The 22773-nt window shown below is 51.6% G+C and overlaps 4 protein-coding genes across 4 annotated transcripts; 2 read left to right on the forward strand and 2 right to left on the reverse strand.

Annotated features, from left to right (window-relative positions):
• Positions 1–4012: 4012 nt before the first annotated feature.
• Positions 4013–9416, forward strand: LOC128271723 (axin). The gene is made up of 9 exons (XM_053009345.1): positions 4013–4102; positions 5150–6186; positions 7430–7564; positions 7791–7902; positions 7989–8123; positions 8207–8429; positions 8513–8840; positions 8913–9206; positions 9278–9416. The coding sequence occupies exons 1-9, from the start codon at positions 4013–4015 to the stop codon at positions 9402–9404; spliced, it is 2481 nt and encodes an 826-aa protein (XP_052865305.1). The 3' UTR covers positions 9405–9416.
• A 1480-nt stretch (positions 9417–10896) lies between these two features.
• On the forward strand, positions 10897–11924 carry LOC128272401 (60S ribosomal protein L32). The gene is made up of 3 exons (XM_053010201.1): positions 10897–10977; positions 11326–11429; positions 11509–11924. Exons 2-3 carry the CDS (start codon positions 11337–11339, stop codon positions 11818–11820), a joined length of 405 nt encoding a protein of 134 aa, XP_052866161.1. The 5' UTR covers positions 10897–10977; positions 11326–11336; the 3' UTR covers positions 11821–11924.
• Positions 11925–11974: 50 nt separating this feature from the next.
• LOC128273371 (DNA-directed RNA polymerase II subunit RPB7) lies at positions 11975–12795 on the reverse strand. The gene is made up of 3 exons (XM_053011316.1): positions 12718–12795; positions 12190–12648; positions 11975–12116 (listed from the first exon to the last, which is right to left on the reverse strand). Exons 1-3 carry the CDS (start codon positions 12727–12729, stop codon positions 12066–12068), a joined length of 522 nt encoding a protein of 173 aa, XP_052867276.1. The 5' UTR covers positions 12730–12795; the 3' UTR covers positions 11975–12065.
• A 290-nt stretch (positions 12796–13085) lies between these two features.
• Positions 13086–16441, reverse strand: LOC128269797 (small G protein signaling modulator 3 homolog). Its single transcript, XM_053007201.1, has 2 exons — positions 16385–16441; positions 13086–16320 (listed from the first exon to the last, which is right to left on the reverse strand). Exons 1-2 carry the CDS (start codon positions 16439–16441, stop codon positions 13969–13971), a joined length of 2409 nt encoding a protein of 802 aa, XP_052863161.1. The 3' UTR covers positions 13086–13968.
• Between the last annotated feature and the right edge of the window lie 6332 nt (positions 16442–22773).

The raw sequence follows: 22773 nt of genomic DNA on the forward strand, positions 1-22773 counted from the left end.
TGTCGGGGCTTCTGCCGCTGCACGCCTTCCGACGCACGTACCGCCGATAAGAAGTGCAATAATTAAATATCGCTGTTAATATCGTTTCTCTCTACCCAAAACGCTCTGAAGATTGTGAATCATAAACCCATCGAAGCGATGCGCTCGGATGCACCTTTCGTATGTTGGTCGCGCCGAAGACACCACATTATTACACTGCTGAGGGTTAGAACTTACCGTCCAAACGTTCAGCGGATATTTTCCCCCTTAGCATCGTAGTTATACAGACTCTTTCGATTTCTATTATTATTGTGCTTGCGGAAGGGACTACCAGGCTTACGAGGCTTCCGTCTGCTGGATGCTCACGGCTCACCGAGGGTCCAAAAATTATTGCACTAAAAGAAGAGCTCCTGGAACGCTTCGCACCAGGTATAAAGCAAGCAAGGAGAGCCATCAGTTGGCATATTAATTTTTCGTTGCTTCCCATTCTGCGCAGCGCTGACGCTGTGTGTTAGACTCTGCAACATTGCTTCCTCCTTTTTGGGTTTCCAACTCCGAACCTAACGGTGGTTACGGATCGAAGCATCGGGAACTACACGGGGGGGGCTACGGTTAAGGCCGCGAGGGTTGCAGCTTTTTCTTTTCATAAAAATTATGATCTGTGTATACCTTCAGATAGGCGGCGGATATGTGGGTCTGCTCCGCGTTCCGTGCACCCCTCAACTTCCTTTACGCTCTTCAGGATATTGCTCCGCGAGCGAAGCATCAACCGAAGCGCCCGATGATTCATTGATGTAGTATGAGCACTAAGAAAGTGATGAAAATCGGCTACGGCCATTTTCTTTGTCACATGCAAGCGGTGGTGAATTCGTCCTTCGAAGTTTTCAAGAAAGTCAGAGTAGATTGCGGACTTGGAAACCGAACGATGCTGCCGAAACGGGTGTGTTATGTGCTGTGCCTGTTCGTTTGCACTTCGAGTGGAAACATAATCCTTCGGTTCGGATTGATTTTTGGAGGTACGATTGGGTGAACGGGGAAAAAAGGAGAAAACTGTTTCACAATGCGAAGGAACCACCACCATAACTCGAACGCCGCCAGCCCGAGGCACCGTGCTACGTCTCTGCCCTGAGGGCTCTGACGCTTTTTGTAATTCGCTCAGTGGCTAATTGCGCACGCTCGCTCCGTCTCGCTGCTTATGCTTGTTGCTCGGGACGATGGCCGCCGATGTGCGTCCTTCCAGCTGAGAAGCAAATTAAAGTCAACTAAATTATAATTTGATCACTGCACACGACTCCTTAGCGCCGCTGACGAGGGCCCTCGGTTGCCGCTGACAAGGGGGTGACTTTTGATGAACGTGCAGCGGTAATTTACTAACAAAAATCGATTAAAAATGTTATACCATTTTAGAAATTGGTAGAAAGATTGAGTTTTGCCACGATTTCGTTTCTTGTCCCAACGAAGAAATCCTTTCGCAATGGAAAAGAGAAATCGAGCGCGAACATCCTACAAGCTGTGCTGCAATCCAGACAGGGTTCGGCCACTTAGGACCTCGTTTGGATCTCTTCGGTGTAATAAAAAGGTGCAGAACGCAGTGCCTTTAGCATCGATATTCATAACGCCGGACGAAGATGCAAGAGAGAGAGAGGGCGCAGAAAAGGATCATAAATAATATTGATGGACGGGATTAGTGCGGCGGACTGAATGTGCTCCGAGCCGGTGTCGGTGGTACTATTTATTGCACTTCTTCGAAGCTTTCTTTTTGTCGAAGCCGCCACCGATCACGATTAACGCTGCACTCCGCCCCACGTACCACGATTGCTCGTTGACCGAGAAGATCACGAATGAATAGCGAGGAAAAAGACTGATGCGAGTCGACATCGATCACAGTTGGCGTAGGAATATGGTATGCAGAGGTTCGGATGTAAAGTTTTTGGCCACCCGACGCACTAATAAAAGAAGCAGAAAACGGAGCTAGTTGCTAGGGAATGTATTTTTATGGGCCAATTTTTATTACCACACACAACAACGCAAGAGAACGCCACGTCGCCGCAAGCTTGCTGTTTGTTGGGTGGCCACCTCGTGTCCTGCGTCCAGCCTCCAACACAATAACCACACAAACACACAGCATGCACACTGTCCTGGGGGCCAGGGTTACGATTTTGTGTTCCGTGTTTAATGCCTTCAACTCAGTACATCGCAGCACGAATGGCACAACGATTGTATTATGTTGAAGAAACGGGTTTGGCCTGGTGGCCTGGTTTGTGAGGATTCCCATCTGTATCCCATCTGTATTAACTTTCATTAGAATATATTTGTGACGTAATAAATTAAACTACTGCATGTAATGTACTACCCGTACTGTAATGCAATTTGTGATGTTGCAAATCCTGCAGCGTTTGCAAATCGAATTTAGGAGAGAGCCCTCGGTATTTAGCATGGCAGGATGATCCGCCATGTTAATTATGGAAGCATTAACATTTATCCGCCCCGTGAACGGGGGCGCGCTCTCTAGTGCGCTGCGTTGCCGACGCTGTTGCCCTTAAGGACGTCTACTTGACGGCCAGGCGGCTGGCAGGTCCTGGTGGCCCTTGATCCGCCATCATGTCGACGGGGTGGCTTGAATGGAAGGAGCGCGAACGCGCACACGGATTGTTCTCGTTGTTGGGCTTTGGCAGCCATTTTAGGAGGTACCGTTTCTGCCGATTCCGATTCGTTCCACCGTCCAATCCCCGGTTGCTGGCTGTACCACCTCTTGCGTGCGTAAAAAGAGGTCGCCTTTGGGTTTCCCTCACGGAGACGGAGAGCAGCGGAGAGTAGAGTAGTGCGGGTTTCGTTTTTGGCTCGGATTCCCCGTAGAAATAGGAAGGGACGTGCGCCGCGCACATTCTCTACATAGGGTGGCCAGGCGCTACCCTTTAAAGTTGGCTCTTGCTCTCTGCTGGCGCACCGCATCGGTTTTTAAATCCCTTTTCGTGTTTGTGTTCTCCCTTTTTTTTTTAGTTTGTACATGGCACAGGTCCTCCGACCATTTTGCCATTTCTCGCATAAGATGGATTTGCTGCTTCTGTCTTGATTCCTGCGCCCCTGAGTTTCGCAATATGCGAAGCTGAATTCTTTGATTGGAGAGCAAATATCTGGGAGCATGAGTTTTACGATGAAGTGAAGGGAAATTTCTATTATCCATAAAAAAGTATAAGCAAAATTCATTAGAGTAATTTTAACAACCCCCCCGGAGCGGGTTGAAATGGGCCGGGTCCGGCTGTGCGCTCGCTCATCTGCGGCGGACAGTCCCCGTCCGACACAAATATCGGTTCGATGAAAGTTATTATTCTTGTCCAGGGAGCGCTCCCAGCATCGAAAAGGACGCGTCCTCCGAGGCCACCGGTCCGTTGTCTGAGCATTTGTGCTGTGCCTGTCTGCAAAAGGGCTCAGGCTCAGAGGGCACCTCAGCAGCAGGGCTAGAAACTCGTGTGCACGGAACCGTGGAATATTCCGTGTTTGGTCCCGAAAAATGATTGACGTTTTAATAGGATTGTGCGCTGTGCGTAGCGCAGAAGCGCGCCAAAAACTTCTGGGCGCCCCCTGCCGTTGATTGAGAATTCAATTACTATTGAACGGGAATCGATGATTTCAATGCACCGGATGAGGAGACTTATTATGTTGGCCTACGTTAAGCTACATTTGAATAATTTGTTTTAAATCTCTTGTCTTCCAGAAGCGTGCTTTACATTTGACCGGTGCCAACGAGGGGCACACAGGACGACTGCCTTTGAGAGAGGAACGAGACTAGCTTTGGCCGCTGGATAAGTGGATACATGTGACAAACCCAGCAAATGTGCGCTCCTAACGCCGGGTAGCTGACCAATTAGAACAACCGGAACAGCAGAAAGCATACCTAGCGGCGCGTTTATTCAAAATTTAGCGGTGGCTGTGGATCATCGACGGCTAAAAAGAACGCGACACGACTTGGACCACCCCTGAAACGATATATTGGCGACGGGTAGAGCGAACCACGGGCGACAACGGATTATCGATGAATCTGCAGTATTCCACCTATAAGATTGATGACTTTACCTGCAGTGGACCCAGACCACCCGTTCCCGGAGAGGAAAGCCGTCGGAAGGTAGGCATATAAGCTCTCTGCAGCAGCAGCCCATTCGAAGGATAATCTTTTAGAGTCGTCTCAGTAGCCCGGCTGCAGTTTCGTATAGTGTCACAAAATCTTTCCAAAAACCGGCGGCCCCCTGTGTGCCGTTCTGTTTGTGGTCCGCTCGTCTAGACTGCTTAGGGCTTGACTTTGAATCTTTGCCGCTTTTCATTTCGGGCGTTTTGTGTGCAGTTATGCGTCATCGAACATTGGAAAGTGGCTTGGCGGAAGTGTTTGAAGCTATTCAAGTTCTTCATTCGTCTTCGGTGGGTCCCTTGGCTGTCTGTTGTGTTCTTCTAGCAATCGTTGCCCTATAGCTCCTAACCATCTAGCAACCATCGGACGCAGTAATGCAATGAATATGGATTTTCTTGGCCATATGCGGTCGTTTTATGCAATTTCGTCCTTCAAACACTCCAATAACGCTTTAAAACATTCACTGTTGATGGTATTTCCCCTCTAAACACGGCTCAGAATCATCAACACGTTCTTGTTTTTGATCAACAGTGACTAAACGCGACACCCACTTTGAACAGAGCTTTCTCATAGTCAAATGCTCTTGCAACATAAAGCCAACGCGTTCTTTTGATATCTTTACAATGTCAACTAATTCACACAATTTAACTTTTCGATCATTCAAAAAGATTTTGTGGGTTTTTTTTTAATGTTTCCTGATGTTATCGCCTCATTTGGAAGTCCACTGCGTTCTGCATCATCGGTGTCTCTACGACCCCGTTTGAAGTCACCAAACCACCAGCGTTTTATTATTACTTTGGAGGGTGCGGAATCCTTATAACACTTTTCAAGCCATTGCTTCGCTTGAACGGTATTTTGTCCCATCAGGAAGCAGTGTAAAATTAAAACATTACCTGAAAAAGCTGTGAATGCCATAAGAATGGCGCCATCTACTTGACTCCTTTTGATACCGATCAAAACGCCTCGACGCGAACAGACCGTTCTTGCCTGGCCTGTAAACAATGTTTTACTACAAACTCGATTTTTATTGCCTTCTCGCCCCCACAGATGACGGAAGCGGCACACTCGGACCGGACCCGAGACTCGCCTCCCTCGTACGTCCGGTGGGCGCAGAAGCTATCGCAGCTGCTGGAAGATGGCGACGGTGCCGAACTGTTCAAGCGGTACGTCGAGCTGGAGGGCGAGGTGCCGGCGAATCGGCTCAAGTTCTACTTTGCCTGCGAGGGCCTCAAGCAACAGAAGGACCCGGACCGGATCACGCAACTGATCGGTGCCATCTACCGGCGGTTCCTGAAGAAGGCCCAGCCGGGCTCGGAGCTGTACGTGAACGAGCCAATGCGCAACTACATTAAGGCGGGCCTGAAGAAGGACCTGATTCTGACGGCGGACATCTTCGACCAGATGCAGTCGCATGTGATGAAAATCATCGGCGAGACGACCTATCCGCACTTTCTACAGTCCGACCTCTACCTACAGTATGTGCAGAACATGCAAAGCTCGAGCAGCAGTAGCAGTGTGATCGGTTTCGGCAGTGCCAGTTCCACCGGCGGTGGCGGTGGCGGTGGCGGCGTTTGTGTTGTTATGTCGTCTAGCACCACCACCACGTCAATCGCCGTACCGGGTAGTGCTATGGCCGGACCAAGCACTTCCGGTATCGGTACTTCCATCGACACTGCCTCAAGCGCGTCCGCCTCGGACACTGCGGTGGATCTAGCCGGTGCCAGTGCTGGCCCTTCAACGAGCGGCGGCGGCGGTGCAGGCTCCGTCGGCCCAGCGGCCTCCTGTTCGTTGACGAGCAGCAGTTCGACGTCGGAACTACTCTCACATTGCTCCTACGCCCTGCCGACGCTCCACGAAGACTCGGAACTAGTCAACGCCGATTCGATCGAGGAACTGTACGGTGCCGTGGGCCCTGGGTTGGACAGCGTTGCTATCGCTGCCAGTCTCGCCAGCCAGCTGCCACCGGGTGCGATCGGTCCTATGGGTCCCCCGCCCGCAGGGGGCCCCTCGAAGACCCCGATGATGCTCACGAAGGACGCACTGATGGCCACGCAGAAACGGCGCCTCGAAATGCGGCCCCCTGGGTAAGTGTGCGATCCGCTTGACCCGCGTCTAGAGTGTGCCGAACTCGCCCGCCGCTTTTCAAGTGGAGTTGAGGATCGAGGAGTTTCGAGCAGTTCCCGATTCCCTAACAAACTGCGTACCAAAGCATCCAATCTGCCATTGGAAACAATGGCATTCTCTTGTGAATAATAATCGCCATTGAACCGTAACCGTCATGAAGCGCGCGGCTTGATGCATCCCTTTCTGCGCGGTGTCTTCTTCGCATTCAAAAGCCTTCCGAAACGAGCCTAGCTTTTACTAAATGTTTGTTCACAGAACCATTTCATTAACCCTCGTTTGGTGATTTACTTATGTTTTTTCTCTATTTCTTTCTTTTTCCTTTTTTTTCTTTTCTTTCCATTCGCGCACTGCGTGTCTCCTCCCGTTTCTATCTTTGTGGCCTCCTTCGATGTGCTCCTTTGATTTCGTACTTTCGATGCGCACCGCCTGTTGGTCCTGTGCAACCACCGGGGCTGGCATGCAAATCACACCTTTTGCCGGTCTCCGCCTCGCGTGCGCTTGTGTGCGTGTGATGCGTGCTCCGCTGTGTCGTTTGTGTTGTGTGTCTCGCCGCTACCGGCATTCGTCCTGCTGCCGACTGTGTATAAAATCCTGCGCATGCGCCACTGACCGTCCACGCCATTTGCCAATCATTGAACGATACCGTTTATCCTTGTTCCTTCATCATTGCCATCATTGCCATCGTCATCATCATCATCATCATCGTACATTTCACGCGTCCATCATCCATCCATCCATCCTGTTGCTTGTCTGTCATAATCACGTCCTGTGCCCGCGGAACCACGGGACGGGGCGGTCCTCCCATTTTTTAATGTGTTCTACACTTCGTGCCATCCCTGTCGTTCCACTGTGCCGGGGACGATGGCGCATCCTTCTTCCCGGTCCCGGTTGCTATATACCGCTGGGTGCTCCGTTAAACTTTAAACAACAACTTTCGTCACTGTGTACTATGTTAAATGTAACTCATATACCGCTTTCGATTGTACCTTTCATTTCTTTTACTGGTTTTGTTCTAAAAATGTTTTACTTTGGTTTGTTTCGTTTCGTTGGTGTTTTTCTTTCAAACAATCTCTTACTTTGTGTTTGTGTTTTCTTCCCGCACAATCAAAATGTTCCTTTCTCAAACAAACAAACAAAAAATGCGACCAAACAATATCCTCAACCATTATCCTGTCCACCATTTTTTGTTGCACACGCATGCAGAACACGCGGAACCTCCGCCTATGTTTACACCGCCTATGCACCCTACAATCCGGTATCGCGGCGCGACTCAGAACTGGCCAGTCTGAGCTCCGGCCGTACCGATTCCGACACGATGTCACTCTCGAGCATCTCCACGTAAGTTATGATTTGTTTTATTTTGTTTCATTTACATGTTCCCCGTTTTCCCCATTCACCACATCCAGTTGTTATGATTTTATGTATGTATTTATGTACATTTAATTTTTGTTTTATTTTCACATCAACTTTCACACTGTGTCGTGCTTCACACTTGAATGAATCAACACTTTTGCGAGCAAATGTAGTAAAGCACGTGTTCCGTTGCCTCTGTGTTTCGTTTTAGCGACGGAAGGCCACACTCGCAGCGCAAGCACCATCACCATCACCATTCGTCGATCGAGCGAAGATTGATGCGTGAAAACGCCCTAACCAACGAGGAAGTGGACCACTTTTCGGTTGGTAAAACAGAATGGCCCAGGGCGAATGGGCATTTGTGGCGACCAAGAATGCGTTTTGATAACGTGCTCCCCTGTGCTTTTAGATTATTCCTCGTACGCATAGACACACACAAAAACCGCTTCCACCGACGGAGTTTGCTAAAATACTGATCACCAAGCTGGACGCCGTCGCTCGGGACCAGGAAAAGGACGAGTTGCTGTGTAAAAAGCTACAGGAGGTAAGAGGTCGTGCAGTGGACAGTGACAAAGAATGGAAAGAGTGGAATTGACTAAACACTGTTACCGAAAACAAAAATCACAGGTAGAACTGTCCGACCGATCGCAGAACGCAGTGCTGGCCGACGCTCTCCGGCAGAAGCTGCAGATGGACGATGACAACGATCAGGACATCCTGGACCAGCACGTTTCGCGCGTGTGGTCCGACCTGACGCCTAGCCTATCACCGGGCACGATGTCGCCCTGTCCGGCGAACCTAGTTTCTCGCACCCGGCGCCACGAGCTGTCCGGATTCTTGCAAGTGGGAGGTAAGGTGACATTGCAAGAGGAGAGATTAGCGCGCACGTTACCCATTAATGTGTGCACTTCCTCTACGTTGTTCCGCCTACAGCTCAATCGGCGTCGATGCGCCATTCCAAGTCGATGCCGGAGGGCTATCCTCCGATGGGCCCGCCACTGGTGCCGGCTTCGCTCGTGTCGGCTTCCGGGACGCGCAAGCTGAACCACAAGTGGCCCTCGGTTAACACGGACAGTGGCATCAGTCTGTTTTCGACCGACACGCTCACGAAGCACAGCAGCAGCGGAGGCAGCAGCAGTAGCCGCGGAGAGCTGAACATGGGCAGCAGCTCGCGGCCACTGTCGCGCAACATGCACGCGGATATGCACACGGCAACGTTACTGCAAGAATCTAGCCGCCGCCTGGAGGACGAAACGCGACGGTAAGAATGCCCCAACCAACCGGCAGTCGGGAGATGGCGCAGCAGCGTTTTTATTTGTTATTTTTTTCTTAGATCAAAACGCTACCAACATCCGCCGGCGAGTGGAATACAAAACATGCCGCTACCACCGCTGCCACCATCGTCGATGTCGTCATCGGGCATCGGTTTCGGGGGGCTCGGTTTCATGCCACCGACCATGCCACCGCCACCGATTCCGGCCAAACCGCACCAGGCACCGAACGAGTTCACGATCGTTGTGTACTCGTTCTGCGACGAGGAGGTTCCGTATCGGATAAAGATCCCCGGCACGCAACCGCCCACCTTGCGCCAGTTTAAGGACTATCTGCCCAAGAAGGGCAACTACCGGTAAGTGCGTTGGCCCGTTTCGTTGGGTGCTCTGGCTTTAACCTAACCTATGTTTTGTCGCCCTTCCAAAGGTTCTTCTTCAAAACGCGCTGCGAAGATATGGACAATCCGGTCATACAGGAGGAAGTCAACAGTGACAGTGAACCACTGCCGCTGTTTGAGGGCAAAGTCATGGGCACGGTGAAACCGTCGGAGTAGTGTACCACGGGCATGAATGGACGAGAGAGAGGCAGAGGGCTGAACACTTTCTGCACGAGCGTGGCCAGTGAACACGAGAGCGAAAGTGTTACACAAACTTTCCGTAGCAAAGGGACGCAAATGAAAAGTAATAATGTGGCTTCCGTTAGTCTGTATGTAAGAAGGTGCTCGCCGCTTTGTGGGTAGCATGTACAGCGTGAGAAAGAGAGAGAGATAGAAAAGGTTAAAATTGTATAGAAAATTAAGGATAAACCACAGACACACGACAACATCGCGTATAATGATCATTGCTTGAGAAAAGAAACCATGAAAAAGTGCCTTTTATAGAAGCCCCAACGGAGAGATAGGGGTCAAAATAATTCTTAGTCCGTTACGGAACCGTTTGGAAAGCAATCGTTACGAAACGGTGGCCCCCACGTATCACCACACACACTCTGTGTGTGTCGTATTGTGATGGCAATCGGAACGCACGGCGGCAGCAATAAAAAGAAAAAGGTAGAAAAGGAGCAAATGTAATCAAATCAAAAGTATTAATATTTTATCGGTTAGTTCTTCTGCTTTCCTCGGTGTTCAGTGTGTTCAGGACAAGATTTGATTTAAACTTAATGAATTGAAGCCGACAGTGGCGACCGGGCCTAAAAGTGGCAAATAAGTACGATTTTTTTAGAAAGCCTGTCATCTACTGATTTACAACCAACTTGAGACACACACACACACTTACTGTTTACTACCACCTCGCGGAAAGTTTAATAACCAGGCCCCATTGGGACACTTCGGGTTATCCGCCAAGTTCTTCCAATGCGCGAGGTTTCAGCCCCTGGCAATCGCCACTTAAAGTAGCCCACCTCGGTAGTACTGCCTAATGGCCATTTTTGTTACCCGGTTCCCGTTTAGTTCATCATCTTCTTCACCCGGATAGCCCGTTGATTAGAGTTATTTGTGGCTTACGGTGGTTTACCATCGAAACACAACAACCGCACACCATCTCGCCTGCTCGGATTAGCCTTATAGTCGTATAGGATTCAGCCCGGCCTGGTGCAGTTAATAAAAGCGTAGGAATCATAAAATGGCGCCAACGAAAGTGAAATTGAACGTGGAGCACCGGAAAAATAAAGAGAGAGGTACATATACATTCATGTATATTTGTAAGTTATACACGGCATCAAAACAAGGGGGAAAGCAACCGCTAGGGAAAACAATTGAAATAAAATTGCTTATTTGACGAACAAAGTAAACCACGGCGCAGCTTGTTTTATTGAAGTTTATTCTTTTCGTTTGCAACTGTGCGAACCGATGAATGAACAAGAATTACCACATTTGTTTGGAATCTTTACCGGGTCGCCTAATCCTTTTTGCGCAAAAACGACTAGTTTCTTATTTGAAAAGATGCGACCCTATTTTCTCCGCGAAAGCATACTGCCAGTTGCTGCTGTCAGTCGAACATCGCAGTGCTACCAACCCAAACCGACAGCATCGCCTCCGTCGGCCGTCATGAACCGAACTGTCAAAGAGCCTTCTTTTGGATTGTTCTTCCACATTGAACGATCTGCCGCGTGTTGTGCTCCGATAAAATGTAAGGAATATTTGCACTTTATGTCGACGCTTTTGGTGGCCTTTCGTGTTGTGCGCGGTATTTTGAGAATGGGCAAAGAGAATTTACCAACGGCATCCCGTTACGTGGTTGCTACATTGCGTTTGGTTCGAATCTCTTGTTGCCTGTTTACTCCATCGACGACGGATGGCTGCGGGTGGTGGTCGGTCGGTGGGATGGTGCGGTGGTGGTTGTACGGTCTATGGATTCCGGAAGTAGTTCAAACAACCACTCGCGCCACAGTTCCTAAAGGCCACCGAAGTTCCGGTTGTTGTGTGTATCAAGTTGATTTCTAACCTCAATCTGTGCTTCTCCGTTGTGACTCCACAGAAGCCGCAAAGATGGCCATTCGTCCGGCATACAAACCGAAGATCGTCAAGAAGCGGACGAAGAAGTTTATTCGCCACCAGTCGGATCGCTATGACAAGCTTGCAGTAAGTGTTCGCCGCATTGAGGCTTGAGGTCTGGCGAAGTTTGTTGACCGGTTGCTTTGCATTCTTATTCCCCTTACAGCCTGCATGGCGTCGGCCGAAAGGTATCGACAATCGGGTGCGTCGTCGTTTCAAGGGACAGTACCTGATGCCCAACATCGGTTACGGCTCGAACAAGCGCACCCGTCATATGCTGCCGTGCGGCTTCAAGAAGTTCCTCGTCCACAACGTGCGCGAGCTGGAGGTGCTGATGATGCAGAACCGTGTGTACTGCGCGGAGATCGCTCACGCCGTGTCGTCGAAGAAGCGCAAGGCGATCGTGGAGCGGGCCAAGCAACTGGCCGTTAAAGTGACGAACCCGAACGGTCGCCTGCGTGCCCAGGAGCTCGAGTAAGGCTCGTACGGGCTCGGTTATGGTTTGCGTATCTTTTTCGCCTGTAGTAGGCGATGCGGTCCGTTTAAGTAATAATAAGAGATACAACAGCTAAAGCTATCATGTGTTCCGGTGTTTCATTGACGGGTTGGGATCAAAAAGGCCATATTTCTGTGACGCTAGCAAACCATTGTTTATATTTCATCGATAAAGATACGTAAAGTAGGAAATCTTAAATAAGTAGCGTGCTCCATGGTACCAGAGCACTAACTGCCCACTAGCCCGAGATAATCGTCCATCAGGGTTCCGATAGCGAACTGGAGGGGAAATTAAGAGGAATTACGTTAGCCCGACTCGCCCATTGGCCACCGTCGTTCCGCGAATACTCACAATACCGGTCGCATCGACACGCGTACCGACAATCTTAAGCCGAATCTTGTCTTCCGCCGCTATCACGCTCTCGCCATTCATCGCCCGATAGCACGGCGGCGCACCGTTCGGACAGAACTGCATATCGGCCGGAATGGAGTGGTGCGAGATGAAGCACGAGAGCGGGCCGATTTCGGCAAACATGCCCACTTTGTTGACCTGTTTGACGGTCGCGTCCAGCACCTCGCCCTTGAAGGGTCGGAAGACGATCGCTTTGTACTTGACGGGATACACCACGAATCCTTGGCCCGGCTGTATCGTGCCGGAGCCGATATCGTCTATCGTTGTGACGGCAATGACGAACCCGTACTTGCCGGTGCACGTGCCTTCGACTTCGGTGTACAGTTTCTGCTTAACCGTCTCGATGAGCTGCGGTCCAAAGTATCGCGGATGGAGCAGAATCTCGTGCTCGAGCGATATCTACACGGAAGGAAGATGTAAGTAGCGCCATTTTGAGGCATAAACGAGTTCGCCATAAACGGTGCTTACGTGGTAAAACATGGTGCTGGTGATTTACAAGCGAGTAATTTCCAAGTTCCAATCCACTTCGGGTACGCCAAGCTGTCCAATACTTGCTTCACGTTAATATTTTGAACAACAAACGATGTGACAAGCGACCGCAAAAAATGCCGCCCGCTTGCGTTGGCAGTGCTGCCAAACGGAACGTAAACAGTGAGCTCCGTGAGATGTGAGAAAAATGGTACGCTTTTCTCACCATGACGGTCATCTCACTGCAGAGTTGTTCTTTTGCTGTTTGAAATTTAAACAAATGAATCAAACCAAACTGACTCAAGTGTCGGGGTTTTCCGCCCATTTTTCCAAAGAAGCTGCACACGTCTCAACCAGCAGTAGTAGTAGTGATAGTATTTATTTATTTTAGTAGTGCATAGAGCGGCGGAGGCGATTTATGATCTATATTTGATTTGTCCTCCTACACGCGGTTTCTTTTGGTTAAAGGCGGTAAAGCGTTTACTTTTGCACTCATCAGTTTAATGTTTCGTCTCTTGCCTCCCCCCCACGGTGGCTTTCGGGCGAAGGAGGTTTCTTCTTTTGCCACCTAATATTGTACATAATTCTATCTAAGATCGGCCGCCATACACATCCTTTCGACATCGCAAAACCCCCCACAGTGGAGTAAAAGTGTGCGGAACACACGCGGAATGATCCGGCGGAACACGATTACACGTACACACGGTACGCAACGGTAATGGAATAGTTTTTGGCGACACAAAGACGGCGAGCACATGATTGACCCTGGTTTATCTTTTCCTTTCTACACTCGCGATGGCGTAATGTCTAAAATTGTTTGCCGAAGCTGCTCGTTTCTAAAACAAAATTAAGCGAATGAGGAGCGAATGAAGTGCCATCGAGTGCAAAATTCCACATCTTCCCGCGCGCCCAGCAAGGAACCGAGGGTCGAGGTTAATACTGCAGCACGCAAGGACGCGGAACACGGTAGTAGTAGTAAAAAATAAACGGGTTGTCTTAAGTTGACCGCGCACAATAAAACGTAACGTTTCTCTAGTCTTAAAATCGTGTCACACACGGCTGTTGGGCCGGATAGGGTAAAATCAATTCTACTAAAATAATTAAAACGATCGTCACTCAAGTATGAATATGTTAACAAAACAAAGTAAAGGAACGGTGCATGGAACGAAAAACACATCGTGGAACAACACGCTCGGACACGCTCAGAGCGCGATTGCAACTAAAAACAGGGCACCAGCGACTGGCAAACTATTAAAGATCCCACGAGAACAGGTGGTGCTTGACGAGCATATCGCGCACGCCATCCTTTAGCGGCTGGCTTCCCGTGCCCGCTTCCCGTTTGGCCGGCAGCTCCCAGTTTGGGTTGAGATTGAAGGCAAACTGAGACAGGAGCCGGAGTTCGCACTTGATTTGCACCCAGCCGGGCGAATAGACGAAGCTCCACGGTTGATACCATTTTTGGACGACCTCGGTGCAGCCGGCCAGTGTTTCGAGCCACAGGTGCAAAACCTGTTCGTTCAGCCCCAGACAGATCAGGGATCGCAGCTTAACGTCCATCGGTGCGTGGGCCGCATCGTGGCTCTGGTTCACCGATTGCACACAACGGTACAGCAGCTCCTCCGGCGTCAGCACCTTTCCGTCCTCGTCCAGTCGGTACGTTTTGCACAGCACCAACCGCGAGTAGACCGACTCGAAGTCTTTCTCCACCTCGCGCGTGGCCGCTTCCTCGATGAACAGCCACGGATGGCAGGGCCCACCCAGGAACGAGGGTTGCTTCATACCATGCTCCAGCACCTGTTTGATGGTGGGGGCCAGTGTGCCCCGCACCAGATCGGTCACCGTCTCCGAGATGGCATCATCGCCGGCGCAACTGTACTGCTTGCTCCGTTCGTCGAGCAGCTCAACAAACTTGGCCGGAAACCAACCCCGCAGCCCGTTCAACTCGCCGACCCAGCAGTGTTCGTCTTTTTGGCTCACGATCGTGATGATGTCGTTCTTCCGGAAACCGAGCTCGTCGTCATCGTGCCGCTCGAAGTCGTGCAACGCTTTCGCCCTCCGACTGCGCGTTCTCGACACATTGATGTACCGCTCGTGATCTTTGGCGTGACTGTCCATCCCGTAGTCGGCCACCAGCGCGATGTGGGCCGCCAGTTTCGGCTCGATCGCTAGAAAGTGGCGCGAAACCTTCAGAATCGCGTCCCGCAAATCGACCAGCTGCTCGGTGATGCGAATGTTTTTGCACTTCAGTTCCTCGCCGCCCTCCCCGCCCGCCCCGAACAGGATCGTCTGGAGCATGGATTTGGATTTTTTCATCTGCCGCCGGGCCAACTGTTGCTTCGGTAGGTTCGAGGCCGCCTCCGGGTTACCCACCAGCCCACCCTGGTCCGCCATCAGATACGCGAGATGGCGCCGCCGGTGCGTTTCGATGATCATCGACGACAGGGAACCGGCCACTTCGAGCGACACCTCGAACAGGGCCTCCACATTGTCTATGTCGCCGGGCAGATCGGAAAGTGAGTTGAAAATTTGGGCCGAATTCTCCAGATGCTTCACCGTCGGCTCTTTGATCTTGAGCAGCCCGAGCGTCAGCTGAAACAGGACGATCGATCCGTCGTAGAAGAACCAGTCCCAGATGCGGAGCAAGATTTTCATGGGCACGACGCTGGCGAAGAGCGTCAGAAACCAGTGGAGCGTGATGAGCGACAGTTCGATGTCGTGGCTCTTGAGTGTATCGTCGACGGCCGTGAGGTAGTTGCCGATCAGCGTTTGCATAACGCGCTGGTCGGCCTGGATGCCCAGCAGGGTCGAGGAGTAGTACGAGGCGGGAAGCAGGTCCTCCACAATCGTGGCCATCATCCAGAAGGCGTCCTCCTCCTCCAGCAGCAGCAACAACGAGGCCGCAATCACACCCGTCCCTTGACAGTAGCCAATGTCCGGGTACAGCCAAGCGATACCACGCAGAATGCGCCTCAACCGGGGCACGCCGGTGCTGCTAAGCGAACTGAAGCACGCGTTCGTCGGCATGATGCGCAGCAGATCCTTCTCGATCTGCTTCGACGTCATGAGCTGATCGTTGGTGGACGCTTTCACAATCTCCTGGTAGCTCGTTTCGGACTTGAGCTTCTTCTGCAGTGCGCCCGACAGCCGCATCCAGATCTGGGGCCGCAGCGAGTGTGGAATGCCGGCCCGGACCATGGTGCGCAGTTTTTCGGTGCGCGGTAGCACCACGTCCACGGCTTCCCATGTCAGTGCGGTCGCTTCTTTGCTGTGCGAAAACTCAAGATGTGCGATCCACGGGCCCGGATCTTCGATGATGAACGGGGTGCTGAGCGGCTTGTTGTTGGGGCTCGGCTCCGGGCCGTCCTCCTCCTCGACGCGAAAGCCAAACTCGTCGAAGTCCAGCTGATGGTGCTGATTGCTGGGTGGTTCGTCCGGATCCGGCTGGCCGAGCTGGGTCAGTATGTCCTGTGGCCACATCGACGGTGTGAGTGCCGAGAAGGGTCCACCGGCCGTCGGTCGGACCCCTTCGGCGATATGCAGACCACCGAGCGGAAGCTCCACCAGTTCACCATCGTCCTCCGAGTTGGCCGATTCCAGTTTTCTCTACGAAAGCGTACCGGATGAAAGCATCGAGGCAAGCGTTGCAAAATCAAAACCCATAGCCTACCATATGTTCCTCTCTGCCAACGTAGCCTTCATGGTCGCGTGAGCCAAAGAAAGACATATTCGTTTGACGGGAAATGCTGCTGCTGTTGCTGCGGCTATTGGCTACTTTCGACGCAGCAAAGTGGCGACCGTTTCGAAGGACGCAGAAACGGCATACGCCACGCCAGCGGCCCACAAATCACTTTCTGCACACCCTGAAACGGAACGGTCGCGGTGACGATGGTGAATCAAAACAAAATTCTTCACCCACTCGCAGTGTGTGTGTGTGTGTGTGTGTTGTTCCATATGTTTTGACATTTTGACCAAATGAGATGAGTGGGGAGAAATTTTTCTCGCAGCTCAGTGCATTTTCTCACTCGCGCAGTGGATAGAGAAAAGATTGCGTAAAAAGTAACGGATTTGTGGGCAATAAGGGAGAGAAAAATCGCCAAAAATTTACCAATTGATTCGGAGAGGCTAAATTTACCACTCGCAGTGCCAAAACCAACGGCTATTTCACTTATCGTTTTCGCCCCACGCCCCAGCGGCCGATGCAGCAAAAAAGGGGCCGAGACATCGAATCGAATTCGATTTCCTCTCCGAACCATGTTGGTATTGGTGAATCTCTCTCTCTCGGATCACCAGAGCGAAAAGAGCAAACGAAAAAAACGAAACGCTCACTTCTCACTTCCTCGGTGCGGTGTGCGGATTCGCTGGTGCGTTGCGTTAGTGCGCGGTGCGTGCGTTAGTGAATTTTGGTCCGGCAACTCGCGTGAATCGGGGAGAGTTCGACGCAAACCGCGAACCGTGGAAAAAACCCTTTTTGGACATCCGAAAAGCGGTAGTAGATACCCAGCAGGTACGACCGGAGACGGGGCTTATAGGGCGGGGGTACGTAGCAGGGTTCTCTGCTATAGTACGTGCGTGTGTGCTTCCCGGTGGCGGCGAACCCTCGACTCGCTGCTCATTATCATCATCCCCTCACCACCATCGTGTGTGCGCGTGCCTGTGAAAGCAGATTTTTTCGATCGATTAACGCCGCGCGAATCGGAAATGTGACAGAAAAACATAAACTGTGGCAAAGAACCCGGCACCAATCAGCTAAATTCAACCCGGCGGCGGTGGCGGCGGAGTGGAGAAGAAGAAGAAAAAACGGTGTTCCTATCGGTGCTCCTCGCCCAGACACACAAACACACACACGCGCACACATGCACACATGCACACGCGGATACACGACGGTGCTAGGCTGGCGTGAGAAAGGTACAGCAGAAAAAAAACACCCGTGAGTGAGTGAGTTGGTGAGAAGGCGACGGAGTGAAAGGATCGATGGATGATTGTGAGCAAGGCCGCGGCAGGACGAGACACGCAAGCGAGCGATGTACACACGCAGGGTGCGGCGGTGCAGCGGTGCAGTGTGCGCGACGCGCTGACAGTAAAACAAAAACAAGATCAATTTCCGGTCCGGAACACCAGATGGTGGTCGCAGTGCGTGTGCTGCATTGTCGCAGATGAGCAACGGATTGCTGGTTAGTTTGCGTGATGTGTGCGGATCTCTGGCGGTGGAGAAGAAAGTGTAATTTCGGTGAAGCAGCACGATCGGTTTTGGCCCCCTTTTGGCACCGCATTCCCCAATTCTGGACTAACTAAACGGAACGAGCGAATGGTTGTCGCGCCGTGGTAGAAGTTTTTCAGACTCCTTGTTTTACGTTTTTTTTGGTCCGGCGAACGAGACTCGCGCTTGTTGCCCCGTGCGAGAGAATGAGTGCGGTTATGGCGGGGGGGCACCGGCAAATCTCCGCCAACAGAGTGAGACGGCGCAAAGCGACCAACGAAACGCAGCCAAAGGTGAATACACTCTTGGATTTGTTGAAGCCTTTTTCCGCCTCACTGCTGCTCCGTTCGGTGCGTATTGGTATCGCGAGTGTGCGTGAGTGCGTGCGTTTTCGTGGTGTGTTGCGAGCTGCGAGCAAAGAGAGAGCGAGCGTGAAGCGGGCGAAAGAGAAATGAGCGTACGGGACGCGTGTGGAACGGAGACAGCATGATGGTGGTGGTGGTTTATTTCCAGCGGCGCGTCGATGTGTGTGGGGCAGACCGTCGTGTGGTGGTGGTGGTAGACCGTCGTGTGTGCACACGCATATTGGAATTGCAAATGGGTGTCCGCTCCGCGCCGCCGATCCGCGATGTTGTCGCGCCATCGCCGTCGTCGTGTGCGAGAACCGTGAGTGACCCAAACAGCGTATAGGAAGGAATTCGCGAATGTAAACGAAGCACGGTGGCATCAGCGCAGTGTTTTCCTATTGTTGTTTGGTGTTGACAGTGAATTAGAACATTCGCCATTTCTGCTGACGATGGCGTAGCGCACCGTGTCGCCATACGGTACAGGTTTTGTTGAAGAACGGGGCAACACCAACCGTCGTCGCACGTTCGCGCTACTGTTTCTGGTGGTTCAGCAAACTTTCACGCACATTTTCTGGCGGTGGCTACTGAGACACAGTTTCGGCTTCGATGAAAGTTCTAAAATGTGCAATGAATGGTTAAACTCGATGGCATCGCCTACTAGCCGTGTGTCCGTTGTGCTTTGGACTCGCAAAGACATATTGTTTTGGACAGCACGGAAAGGGATAATTTGATGGTGCCGTGTCGCTCGCTCTAGAGCTCCGACAGATATCGGATCGATTCCGCTATTGCGCTGCAGATGGTGCGTTGCAGCGCGCACAGCTGATGCGATATGATAGTGTTGTGACGGGGTGTTTTCTCCTCGGGGGGAGGCAGGTGCGCACTGTCCGAGTTTGGCAATGGCGCCCACCCCTCAGTGATAAATGAAACAGCACACAGCCGTGCGGCGGAGATGCGGTTCGCACAGCTTTTTGCCCTGGCTCGCCAATTGTTGCGAAGTGTGTTGTGAATTTGGCACACACAGGGGCACCCAGCAACAACCAAACGCCACCGCGCGCGAGGTGATCTTGTGGTGTGCGGTGTGTTGGTGTGCGGCCCTTCTCGCGGCGGGACGTGGTGGTTGTGTCGTTGAACTGCTCCGAGGCTGGAGTTGTTCCCGCGGCGAGCGTGACTCACTCGCTGTGGGCCGCGAGAGTGAGCGGCTATACTCACTTTGGGGCGTCTCGCGTGAGCTGTGGTGAGATGCGGATCCGTGCTGTGCTGTGTGTTGTGCCGTATGTTGTTTTGTGTACACGCATCACAGCGGGCACACACGTCCGTCCGTCCGCCGCCGTTGACGTGTGTGTGTGTGTGTCGGTGACGTGTGTTTAGTAAATTGGCAGAACGGAAGTAAAGTGGTGAAACACCTTTCATCGCTTCAGGCGCGCGTGTATATGTTTCGAGCTAGTGGGGTGGTTAGGGACGGTGGCGGAAATAGTCTACCCCAGGAGGGGCAAACGGGACGTTCGGTGGTTCGGTGTCGGGTGAAGAAAAAACCCTTCTCGCTTCTTGACAACTAATCTCAATGCACAACTTCATGGTGCGCGCCCGCCGTGTGTGTTGGTGTGTGTGCGCGCGCGTGGAAGAGTGAGAAAGTGAAGCCTGAGGTGTGGATCGAGTGCAATTTAATAACACTAAAAAACTGGTACTTTCACAGTTGCTAGTCACCACCAGCACTGGTTGACGCCGGACACAGGTATTGAGACTACGTGAGCAACGAAGCAGGCCGTGCAGCGAAAGGACGGAATGACTCTGGAATGTTGGGATCGGTTAGTGCATCGGCTGCGTTTCGTGATTTGTGAAGCAAAGAAAAGAAAGCCCCAGCAGGAAGGCGGAGGTGCATGTTAATTGCCTGTGCGCGCGCGCGCGCGTGTGTGTGTGTCTGGTTTTTCAAAGAAAGAGGCAAAATATCGCCACAGTGCGCTGTGTGAAGTGCAGTCGCGTGAGATGTGAGGGGCGAATGCAAACGGGTGCGGTGTGAGCAGTGAGAAGTGAGCTGCTGCGTTGTCCGCTCCGAATGGTGAAGAATGGTGTTCATCACGTCACGACCCGTCGTCATCCATGATGAAATTGCAGTGTGCGCTGCCTGATTTGTGTTCAATTTCAAACTTGGCAGGCGGCGGTACCATAGAATGGATTACGATAGAAAGATTTAATTGGGAAAGGCCCGGGGGGCCAGGGGGATTGCCGAAACACAACAACATGGCCGCGCAGTGAAAGCGGGAGAAAAGAAAATCGACAGTCGGGATTCACCGTCATTTTTTACACGATTCGGCCCTGGTTCTGAACGCTTCCTGGTGGATATTTGCATGGGTTTTCGGGACACCCGAAGCCACGGATTATCGGGAACGAAGAAACCCTTCTCCGGTTCGGCTAACAAGTTTCCGGGAGTGTTCTTCCCAGTCATACGCGAAATCAATGAAGTGAGTTTCGGGAGTGATGGCGAAAGAACGAACCTGATGATGGTGATGGTTGTACCGGAGTTTCGTCCCATCAAACGAGAGCAATTAGGTAGGTAGCACCATATTGAGTAGTTTAATTATCGTTACCAGTTTCTGTTTGTTTAGGAATTCGGGAATACCGTGGAAGCAATCGGAAGATCGGCACTAATAGAAGATCTAAAGCAATTTTACTCCAAACCCACTGTCAGTTCCTCGTGTTCCAGTGAGACGGATAGTGACCGCGGTCATCAACGCTCGGAGTGAGAGCGAACGACGAGAATACATGTCGCTGGCCAAGTGCGATCGTATGCGAATGGGTTTATGCTGTCCCACCGTGGCCCGTTCCCTTGCCCTATCCTCCTGCGGCGTGGAAGCTCGTGTGAGATCGATCGTACGAAACCCCTTTGAATCCAAACCAACCGACACACCATCGTCACGGTTATGGTTTGTGATGATGTGCGTCTGCAGGAGAACTCACGCGCGGAAGGGAAACGAAATCGCACTTGCCACCCGCCACCAGCAGAACCTTCGGCGAGAGTGTCAAGTGCGCACGCTTGTCCAATTTGCAATGACTGGATTCGCGAACGAAACGCACTCACCGAGACTCGGCGGGTGAGAGCTACCGTCTGGTGCCGGCGGGGGGTCATAGGGCGCCGGGAATGATGGCCGTATGTTGTTATTGTTGTGCCTGCCCCCTGAGCACCGAACACCGAAGCCGTAGTTTCCAGCGATCGCGTCCGGCCAACGATCACACACCAAACACAAATCCCGCAACGGAAGGCGGCGTAGGCAATGAAATTGAAATGATTTTCCCCGACAGCACAGCCCCGGTGTGGGGGTTTTTGGCCACCTTTGAATGCGCATTGGGTGTGAAAGTAGGTGGCCCACTTCCCACGGGTTGTCTGCACACCAGCGGCCCCAAAACGGGCCAAGCAAACACCTTTTTCCCAAGGTCATTTACAAATCGTCTATTATTTGCCGCCAGCGCGGCCATTAATTATCGCGCTGCCCAAGCTCTGTGAGGCGAATGGTGTGTGGAAAGCGGCAAACCATCTCCCAAGCAGCGGCTGGGTTGTGAGATGTTCGAAGAAAGCTGGCCAACGGGCCATTACTGTTGCTGGGGGCGCTGGCCTGGGCTGGCCGTTGCTGGCGTTTGTATCTTTATGATCACGGGTTGTAATCACAAATATTGGATTACGATGACGAAATTGATGATCGCTTTTTTGCAATTAAACTCAAGGGCGTGAGAAAAATTGGCCAATTTTGCTCACAACTTACGGGGATGTTTGTGTAAGATCTGCCGGAGATCCTTGGTCCTCCCGATCGCTGTTCCGGTGTAAAATCCGGGCTTTAGGTTAAATTTGAAGATTCTACACATTTAGAATCTTTGGAGGCAAAAAGTAGTGCGTTCAACAATAGTTTTATTGCCGATGTTGGTGCTGCCAAAAATAAGGTCCCGGAACGGGGTGCTTCAGAATCGAACTCTCACGCAACTACGGCTCATCTCTCACGCAACTACGGCACTACAACTTGCAACTTGCTCTCCGGTGGTTCATTTGACCTTACCGTGCATTTCTCTCAACGTTTGTCCCTCTCTCGCTCACAGTTTCTGTAAAAGATGCAAGCGGAAGTACCACAAGTTTTTCGGCATACTAAAGAGTGTGAGCGCAGTGAGAGATGAATGGCGGTTAGATACGGACTTTTGCGGTTCCACTGCAACTCTCCTGTTTCTATTCTGCCGGCTTCAACCGCCGGCCGTGTGGTGCCACCGGGGTGGGTAGTGGCGTTCCTTTGCGGCGGGTGGCGGTCTAGTCTGGAACCATAAATCACCAACCGAGCCAGACTCACCTTTGGCCCTCGAGCCGCCGCCGTCCATGTGCTCGCTTTGGTCGCTTTGGTCGATTTGTCGACTTTCCCCTCTCGCCACGCCGGTAGCATTTTCTCTAATTGTTTTACCGGTATTCTGGTATCCGGTATGAGATACAACAATTTAAAAAACCATCTGCGTCATTTGTCGTGATCGTTTAGGTTGTAT

Source organism: Anopheles cruzii, chromosome 3 (genome assembly GCF_943734635.1).
Source record: "Anopheles cruzii chromosome 3, idAnoCruzAS_RS32_06, whole genome shotgun sequence".
Taxonomy (NCBI): domain Eukaryota; kingdom Metazoa; phylum Arthropoda; class Insecta; order Diptera; family Culicidae; genus Anopheles; species Anopheles cruzii.

Bases quoted from the DNA above. Each gene is read 5' to 3' on its own strand.
- LOC128271723 (XM_053009345.1), top strand. From the start codon at position 4,013: ATGAATCTGCAGTATTCCACCTATAAGATTGATGACTTTACCTGCAGT. The intron at 6,187-7,429 runs GTAAGTGTGCGA...ACACGCATGCAG, and splicing joins CTCGAAATGCGGCCCCCTGG to AACACGCGGAACCTCCGCCT. The intron at 8,430-8,512 runs GTAAGGTGACAT...TTCCGCCTACAG, and splicing joins CGGATTCTTGCAAGTGGGAG to CTCAATCGGCGTCGATGCGC.
- LOC128272401 (XM_053010201.1), top strand. From the start codon at position 11,337: ATGGCCATTCGTCCGGCATACAAACCGAAGATCGTCAAGAAGCGGACG. The intron at 11,430-11,508 runs GTAAGTGTTCGC...TTCCCCTTACAG, and splicing joins ATCGCTATGACAAGCTTGCA to CCTGCATGGCGTCGGCCGAA.
- LOC128273371 (XM_053011316.1), bottom strand. The intron at 12,117-12,189 runs GTGAGTATTCGC...TTTCCCCTCCAG, and splicing joins GTGTCGATGCGACCGGTATT to TTCGCTATCGGAACCCTGAT.
- LOC128269797 (XM_053007201.1), bottom strand. From the start codon at position 16,441: ATGTCTTTCTTTGGCTCACGCGACCATGAAGGCTACGTTGGCAGAGAG. The intron at 16,321-16,384 runs GTAGGCTATGGG...ACGCTTTCGTAG, and splicing joins TTGGCAGAGAGGAACATATG to AGAAAACTGGAATCGGCCAA.